Genomic DNA, 10,000 nt, shown 5'->3' on the forward strand with positions numbered 1-10,000 from the left:
TTGGTCCGGGAAAATGCAATAAAATGCATTTATTTGAAATTCATCGTAAGAATGTGTTTTTTTAATAACTATTATTTGTCTTGCATTGGACTAAATGCTTCTTTTTGTCTCCCAAAGCTCAGCAGGAAACCATGGATGACACATATTTCACTCACCACTTTTTTTCTTTAATAAATATTTTATGTTTTATGGTCCTCAAAAAATGTAGTGTTTTTCCAGATAATCTGAAAGAATAATCCTACCTCATCAATTTAGAAAAAACTCTCCCCCATAAGACTCATTTTTAAATAAATATCCATATTAAAATATACTCTATTGAAAATGGATGTATTGAAAGTATCCAGGTTCATTTTTTCCTCATGGGATTTAATGGTATGTCGCATGGTTTCAAAACATCCTTCTCCTCAGTATGGGAACGCACTTTTGTTTATGGCCCCTGATTTCAATTCCATTTTTGTTGGAAAATCACACAACAAATGATCTGCTTCCCTCTATTATTCTCCAAATCATCCGTATTTTCTTCCCTGAAACATTTTGTCTTCTGGGCCGTTTTCCCTAAGCAGTTAAATAAAGAAACAATATGGCTGCCCAATAAGAGCTGTAATCTTTTGGCTGTCTTCCAGACTTTGGCTGGCTGGTGCTTGTTATTCCTCCGTTTACGCCGTGAAGGAAAAAGTGAGTTTGAGTGATCTCAGACATTGGTGGGGGACGGAGGCGTGATGCCGTTGGTTATACAGGCAACAAACTCTGTTCCGCTGGGAGGAAGAGGAGGTAGTGGAGGAGGATGGAGTACTGAAGTCACACATGTGACTGTTAACCTCTTTATCTGTGATTTTAAAACCTTTCATTCTTGATCTGCGTGTTCTCCCAAAATGGCTGTTCCTATTAGAGCACATCAAAGTGCAGTTCCTTGCACAACGAGTTGACGTCAGGGGTTATGTGAGCCCGAAAGAGCCAGCAAAAAGGAAAAAACTGAAATTCAGAGGTCATCCAAGCACTGAATGCAGGCGTTTTTGTCAGTACTCCATCCTCCTCCACTGATACTGTACGAAGGTTTGGGGTCAGCAAGAATTTGTTACATACTCACTAAGGCTGCATTTACACTGCCATTCAAAATTTTGGGATCAGAAAGATTTGTAATGCTTTTTTTTAAAGACGTTTGTTTTGCTCATCAGGCTGTATCTATTTGATCAAAAATACAGAAAAAAAATGTAATATTGCATTTTAAAATAAGTTTTCTACTTTAATATACTTTAAAATTTGAATTTTCAGCATCAGTCTTCAGTGTCACATGATTCTTCAGAAATCACTCTAATATGCTGATTTATTATCAATGTTGGAAACAGTTAACAGTTAAATTTTTTTATATATATTTAATTTTTATATATAAATGCGTTTTTTTTTTTTTTATTCATCAAAGAATCAAAGAAAACAATATCATGGGTTCCAAAAATCTTAAGCAGAACAACAGTTTTCACACTGATAATAAATCAGCATATTAGAACGATTTCTGAAGGATCATGTTACACTGAAGACTGGAGCAATGGCTGATGAAAATTTAGCACTGCATTGCAGAAATACATTTTATTTTAAAGTATATTAAAATCCAATATCCAACATGTGGATACCAATAGTAGAAACTGCAATAACATTTCACAATATTACTGTTTTTTTCTGTATTTTTGATCAAATAAATACAGCCTTGATGAGCATAAGAGACGTTAATATACATTGAAAATCTTACTGATTCCAAACTTTTGAACGGCAGTGTATTTGATCAAAAAGTAAATAAGTAATACTGTGAAATATAAAATCATTTAAAATAACTGTTTTCTGTTTTAATATGCTTTAAAATGAATTTTGTGATGGCAAAGCTGAATTTTCAGCAGCCAATACTCCAGTCTTCAATATCTCATGATCCTTCAGAAATCATTTGATATGCTAATTTGGTACTTAAGAAACTTTTATTTCTTATTATCAATGCTGAAAACAGTTGTACTGCTTAACATTTTTGTGGACATATTTGATGAGCTGAAAGTTCAAAAGTGCATTTAATTTAAATTAAAAATATTTGTGAAATAATCGTCTTGCTGACCTCAAGGTTTTGAATGATATTGAAAGAAAGAAAGAAAGAAAATTTGAGAAGACCTGGAATAGTGCACAGGTCCATTTTGGCATTTATTTATTTATTTGTTTGTTTATGGTGCTTTTTGGTCATTTTGGAGCCCCGTCCTTGTTTGCTTTCATTATGTGGAAATGAGTGACCAGAATTTTCTTCAAAGCTTTTGTGTTCTACGCAAGAAAGTGAGTCCAATTTAAAATAAGCAGCCAAAATCTGTCTTTACATAACACTCTGTTTACCTGAATACATACATCTGACGAGAGGAATCTCTCTCTCTCTCACACACACACACACACGCTATAATAGTTTCTAAATGTTTCTCTGATCATTATCGCAGTGTGGTTGTGTGTTTTGTTCTGTTGGAGCTGAAATGTGAGTGGTGTGTGTCCCTGTGGACAGAGAGAGAAAGAGAGACCTGCAGGAGAACTTAACCTCAAGCTTTCTCACGGGAGATTACATCCTCAGGAAAAGAGTTTGTGCGTTTACATGTGTCACTCTGGGCGGTTGAGGAATGTGAGCATTTTTTTGTTTCAAAAAGTTTCGCAATCAAAAAGACAACTTCAGGTTTTGTTGACTATATATTCAGGGTCAGGGTTTGTGACCTTGATGACAGTCAGGCACATTTATGAATATGACGACAAATCTCCATTGGCCTCGTGGGAAGTGTCCATTGGGTTATTTATGTGTTGGGGTAAGATTAGTCGTGTGTATTTATTATTTATTTATTTATTCATTTATTACATTAAAATATGCATGTAAATTCCCTTTGTATTTTCATCCAAATCCTCTTTTGGGAGGCTGATAAATGTGCCGTGCAGGAGACACATGTAGTTTACTAATGTGTAGGCTAAATTTATATTTATAGTGAAAATTAATGTGCAAAAACAAATTTAAAGTTGGGGAAAATGAACTGAATTTTTTTTATTCAGAGGGAGCTGAGACATAAATATCACCAAACAAATAAAAGTGATATTTTTATAATGAGTTAATACTGTTTAGGTTCACTTAAATAAAGTTCTAATATTTTTAATGTTCTGCAGTTGTTAATAAATGATAAATAAAATATCTAATAATTTAGGCCTGACTTTAAATCATGGCTATAATTACTCATTACTTATAAATTAAAATCAATCAATCAATCAATCAATCAATTTAATAGAAGTGTCAGTATCAGTATTGGCATTTATTAAGTGCTAAATAATAATAACAAATATTATTTCCACGCTAATTTAGAGATTAAATTTGGAAATTTAAAATATATTATGATTACAAATTTGCTCAAATTAGTAACAATGACTTTCTCTCTCTTTTTAGTTGGATCAGCTTATTTCACTTCAATAAGATGCACAGCGTAGTTATTTTTTTTAATCAATTATCACAATAGTTTTATGTGACACAGTTTAAATGAAATGCAATGTAAAGTTTCCTCATTGAATCTTCTTTTTCTTTGAGACTCATTGGAGTCTGGCTTTACTGTCTCAGTCTGCTCATCTTTAGCGGCTGATGGGTAAATGCAATCATCCCATGGTCCTTTGGTTTCTCTTGGCAGGAGAGACATAAGCATAGCTGTAGGGACCTTTGTCTGCACGGTCAGCACCACACACACACACACACACACACACACACACACACACACTCACTCACCCTCATGGGCCCTTCATCTACTAGATTTGGTTGCTGATTACCTCTGAGCTCGAGAGAAACATTCTTCATTCCTCCTCCCCTGTGATCTTGCTGCCTTTTGGCATGTCTGTGTTTAAAGTTGACCTTCAGCTGGAAGGTGCACATCTTATTAAAGCTCAACCTAAACATAAATGTCGATCTAACGACCTGCGGTGAATTAGACCAGACAAGTCTTGTGACCATTCGAAACGTAAACTGCACCTTGAACCTTTCGGCCATCATTTCAATGTATGTGCCAAGAGGGTCATGTTTAACATTCATCACCAATGGCTGAACTGTATCATTAGGTGCTGTTATCTTCACACAGTGCTTGTGTTTTTCTCCTCATTATTCCATGATCTCTTTCTGTGTTGTGTTTCAAGGTCATGGCTCGGAGCGTGTGCCTGTTCCGATTCTATGGTACAAACATATCACTGCTTGTTTCTGTGGTAACAGCCCCGCTGACCTCCTCGAATGTGGGCCAATTAGAGGAGTCTCTGACATAAGAGGGCACTACCGTGTGAAGCCTTTTTGCTTTCTGAAAGTGATTAAGAGAATAAATCTTCCCATTTACGGAGAGAGAGAGAAGATTATAGAGACAGTAGAGGCTATTAAAGAGGACAGATGGGTAGAAGGAGTCTTGGAAATGAGAAGAAAGTATATTATAGTCTAAAGCTTACAGTATTCTTTACATGTTGTACTTTTTGCTCATTACCAATATAATCATAATTGTAGTAATCCATAAATTCAATACTCTATCTTTTATTTTTTATTTTTTAGAAACTACTTCTACTAATACATATTATAATTAAGTAATGATTATGTAATATAACTATCTTATGCTCATCAAAGCTGCATTTATTTGATTAAAAATACAATAAAAACAGTAATGTTGAAAAATATTATTACAACAGTGTATACAACTCAAAATGTGTTTTGTTTTAATATATTTAAAAAAGTAATTTATTTCTGTAATGTTTCAATGATTAATAAGATATAAATATGTTTACGCATACACATACACACACACGTTTGTTTTTGTGAAAAGTGGGGACATCCCATAGGCGTAATGGTTTTTATACTGTACAAACTGTATTTTCTATCGCCCTACACCAATCCTACACCTAACCCTACCCCTTACAGGAAACTTTGTGCATTTTTACTTTCTGTATGATTTACAAGCTTTTGTACCCATGGGGACCTCAATTTTGGTCCTCACCGTGACACGAGTTCCTATGAGTCTGTGTGTATTCAGGTTTAAGTCCCCACCAGGATATATAAACCTGTACACGTACACACACACACACAATATATATATATATATATATATATATATATATATATATATATATATATATATATATATATATATATATATATATATATATATAATATAATGTGTGTAACTAAAACACAATTTTCTCTGTACTTCATTTATTATCTGTTTTGGCTCTTTAGATGGTTTCATAATAGCTGACCCTTATCATTTATCAATGATAGAACTGCAATACATAAACACTGGTTTCATTTTCAATTGTGCAGAGTTGTTGCTAAAGGTTTTTATCATAACTGGCTCGCACATAGTCATATGGGATGCTTTGAGCTCTTACATACTTGTGGCATGGATTTGAAATGACTTCACAGAGTTCTTTGTAAAAGCCTGTATACATTCCAGTGATATGATTTAAACACTGAAACGCTATCTTTATGCAGAATAATGAGGTAGAATGTGTGTTTATTTATGATGTTCATGCCATGTTTTGTATTATTTGCAGGTCCATTGTCTCGGAGCCCTTGTGAACTTTTGCCAGTTGGGGTGGGTCACCCGGTTCAGGCCATGTTAAAAAGTTTCACTGCCCTATCAGGCTGTGCTAGCCGAGGAACCACCAGCCTCCCTCAGGAGGTGCACATCGTCAACCTACGAAGAGGCAATGCACAAGGAGACAGAGAGAAACCAGCAGAGGTGAGATTCATTCACTACTAGACCTTTACCACCACCTCTAATGCAGCAAAGGGTTCTTATTGTGCACTGCAAAGCCTTGTTATACGCATCCAATAGTTCGTCTCAGTCGTGTTATAATTAAGCATTAGAACATGAAGTGGATGCCAAACCAAGAATAGTAGCATGACCTCAGATGTTCTCATGCTTTCATGCTGCAGTTTTGCAAAGTACATAAAAAAGTAAATCAGAGAAACCCAAAAACATAATTATAAAAGTTTCAGTATCTAATGTCTCTTGTGCATTTACTTATGCGTTTATTTAAATTAATAAAACAGTAATGAAAAAAATTTTTTTTTTTTTATTATAATCAATGTTGAAAATGGTTGTCTGCTTAATATTTTGTGGAAACCCCAAAACATAATTATAAAAGTTTCAGTATCTAAAGTCTCTTGTGCATTTACTTATGCATTTTATTTAAATTAATAAAACAGTAATGAAAGTTTTTTTTTTTTTTTTTTTTTATTATAATCAATGTTGAAAATGGTTGTCTGCTTAATATTTTGTGTAAACAGTGATACCTTTTTTTTTTTTTGAAGTTGTTTCTGCTAAATTTGCTAAATTCATAATGTATACAATTTCAGTGATTTTCACAGCTTTAAAATGTACAAGATTTGGTTCCCAGTAAAGAGTTCATTTGTAAAAACCGATAAAACCATTTTTGAACAGAAGCCGGTAAGTCCATTTTAGCGAATCAGCATGCTGTATTCAGGTCAGGTGACAAGACTAGCTGAGAGGAGTTTCGTCAAAGCTGACTAAAAGTGATCGAGGATGTATAATTTCGACGAACTTGATGAACCTGTGATATCTTCTTCAGGGTGTAAAAGGAAAATAAAAGCTGAAACGTTTTCACGGAGCCTTTCAAAAGCAGCTCGTTACAATGATGAGGGAAAAGTTCCGTGTATTGCATGTAATCATATGATTACAACAACAACAACGTTTGTATATACAGTCATGGCAAAAAATATCGGCACCCTTGGTAAATATGGTCAAAGAAGGCTGTGAAAATTAATCTGCATTGTTAATCCTTTTGATCTTTGATTTAAATAATTCACAAAAATCTAACCTTTCATTGGATAATAAGAATTTAAAATGGGGGGGAATATCATATTGAAATAAATGTTTTTCTCTAATACACATTGGCCATAATTAACGGCACCCTTTTATTAAATACTTTTTGAAACCTCCGCTCTAAATTTTCTCCTATAATGCCTGATGAGGTTAGAGAACACCTGACAAGAGATCAGAGACCATTCCTTCATCCAGAATCACTCCAGACCCTTTAGATTCCCAGCTCCATGTTGGTGCTTCTTTTCTTGAGTTCACCACTCATTTTCTATAGCGTTCAGATCAGAGGACTGGAATGACAATAGCAGAAGGTTGGTTTTGTGCTCAGTGACCCATTTTTGTGTTGTTTTTGAGGTTTGTGTTTGGATCATTGTACGGTTGGAAGATCCAAACATGGCCCATTATAAGAGTCAGTCACTTATTGATTTTTTTTTTTTATCTGTTGGTATTTGATAGAATCCATGATGCCATGTGTCTTAACAAAATGTCCAGGACCTCCAGCAGAAATATAGGCCCACAACATCAAAAATACAGCAGTATATTTCATTGTACACATGGGGTACTTTTTATCCCTGTGTGCACCAAACCCATCTTGAGTGTTTGCTGCTAAAAAGCTAATTTTTTAGTTTCATCTGACCATAGAAGCCAGTCCCATTTGAAGTTCCAGTCGTGTCTGATAACTGAATATGCTGGAGTTTGTTTTTGGATGAGCTAGGAGAATTTTTCTTGAAAACCTCCCAAACAACATGTGGTGATGATTGATGTTTGACAATTTTTTTAAGGTTTTCTGACGCTGAGACTCAACTATTTTCTGCAATTCTCCAGCTGTGGTCCTTGGAGAGTCTTTAGCCACTCAAACTCTCCTTCTCACTGTGCATTAGGACGATATAGACACACGTCCTCTTCCAGGCAGTTTTGTAACATTTTATGTTGATTGGAAATTCTTAATTATTGCCCTGATGGTGGAAATGGGAATTTTCACTGCTCTAGCTATTTTTTTCTTAAAGCCACTTCACTAATTTGTGAAGCTCAATTATCTTTTGCTGCACATCAGATATATTCTTTGGTTTTTCTCATTGTGATGGATGATTAAGGGAATTTGGGCTTTGTTTTCCCTCCTATTTATATTTCTGTGAAACAGGAAGCCATGGCTGGATAATTTCATGTTCATAATCACCCTGGAGTGCTCAAAATTGTGAATATGAATGGGAATATACTTCAGAGATATTTTACTCATAAGAATTTCTAGGGGTGCCAATAATTGTGTCCAACGTGTATTTGAGAAAAACATTTATTTCATAATGATATTTACCCCCATTTTAAATTCTTATTATCCAATGAAAGGTTAGATTTTTGTGAATTTTTAAATAAAAGATCAAAAGGATTAACAATGCAGATTACTTTTCACAGCCTTCTTTGATCATATTTACCAAGGGTGCTGATATTTTTGGCCATGGCTGTATGTATTTATTTATTAATTTTATTAATTAATTTTTTAATGGGTGGCTTGACAAAATTTGAACCATTTTAAAAGTACTATAACCTTAGCAGTTGTTTCCTTCAGTATTTCCATGCAGCCTTAAACACAGACCAGAAAAAATGTTGTTTGACAAAATGGATGTTGAGGACTTCATGTGAGCACTATTTTAGATTGTTCAAATAGCAATTTTACTGTTGTGAAACATCAAACCACTAAAACCTGGAAACGAAGAGTTGTATAAATGGCTTCTTGGCAGAGCCGTTTCTTGCAGGTTTCACTTGCAATGATGAAGTGGGTTTAAACATACTTTGATTTTGATCTTGGCTGAGGTGTGGTGAGTTGGCTGGGTTGTGAAGTTGTTAGTTCTCTTGTTAGTTGGTGGGGGTGTTGTAGAAACAGCGTGGGGTGCGTCCACAGGGTTAGAGTAGGTTAGTTACAATTGATGTTGTAATTGCTGGAAGGACTATTTGGCCGAGAGCACTGCTGACTCTAGATGTTCACAACGAGATGGTACAATCTTGTGTTTGTGTTATCATTCCTGTAATTACAGCCTTTTCTTCAAGCACATGCACAAAAACACACTCTGGTTCACAAAATAATGAGATAAGATTCTGATATGAACCTTTTCTACCCAGTGTGTACGTTTTTCTAGTCTTATTAGAAACCATGCAGTGGATATGGAAAGAAAATATGTACTTGGAGAAAGACTGGCCTTCAAGTTTTCAGCCCTCACATATCCCAAGAAAAACACCATTGGGCCTCAGGAAAGTTGGGGTAAGTTTTGGAGGCTCTGTCTGGACTTTTGTGAGCGAAAAGGGAGTAAGGAAGAGGGAGTGAGAAGGGCCAGAAGAAGAAAGAAAGACAGTACGAGTGCAAATGGGCGCAGTTGTCGGGCACTATCAGCCACGCGGATCGAGAAAGGCTCTTTCTCCTTTCTGAACTCTGTGTGGCTTGGACTCACAGCTCTATTGAAATACAATATCGGTCCCTGCTGACACAGACAATGACGGCTTTAGACCGCCTCGCTTTCACTGTCTTGTGTTTTTTGCATCAGGGAGCAAGTATCACTCAACTGGGTCGGCGCAGACAAAAAGCTCTCTTCTTCGCCCCTGCCAGGGTTCAAAGCCCCCTCGGATTTTACTCTGTGGCGCTCCATTAGACTGCCGCTCATATCCATACCGTGTACTGTGTGCCCTCATGCATTGTAATCAGGATCGCTGCGAGTGGTTGTTGTTCCCTCCACCCTGACAGACAGGAAGCAGAAGAAAAGCGCACTGGCCAAAGCACAGGAGCGGAGCGCTGTAAACATCCGTGCCAGAGAGATCAGATTGTTGTTGGTGGCTTCAGTGTGTGAAACAAAAGCCTGAGGAATGCTATCTGACATATCTCAGAGGGGTAAGCAACACACACAGAGAGAGAGAGTTTTTGTTTTTGTTTTGCAAAAAAAGATTGAAGTGTTTGATTAAAAAACACAAATGCTTTTATAGGCAAGGCAAGTTTATTTATATAGCACATTTCATACACAGTCGTAATTCAAAGTGCTTTACATAAAAGGAAGTGAAATAGTCATTAAACATAATAATAATAATCACAGCAATAAAAACAAGGAATTAAAAAAATAATAATAATAATCACAACAATAAAAACAAGGAATTTAAAAACAAACATT

At 35.5% G+C, this 10,000-nt stretch overlaps 1 protein-coding gene across 1 annotated transcript in view; it reads left to right on the plus strand.

Annotated features, from left to right (window-relative positions):
• The window catches only part of tgfbr3 (transforming growth factor, beta receptor III), a 123,492-nt gene that overhangs the window by 42,140 nt on the left and 71,352 nt on the right, over positions 1-10,000 (plus strand). The window contains exon 3 of the mRNA XM_058780035.1: positions 5,560-5,747. Coding sequence (XP_058636018.1) covers positions 5,560-5,747 — 188 coding nt within the window. The remainder of the gene's footprint in view (positions 1-5,559; positions 5,748-10,000) is intronic.

The sequence above is a fragment of the Onychostoma macrolepis genome, chromosome 06, assembly GCF_012432095.1.
Source record: "Onychostoma macrolepis isolate SWU-2019 chromosome 06, ASM1243209v1, whole genome shotgun sequence".
Lineage (NCBI taxonomy): Eukaryota > Metazoa > Chordata > Actinopteri > Cypriniformes > Cyprinidae > Onychostoma > Onychostoma macrolepis.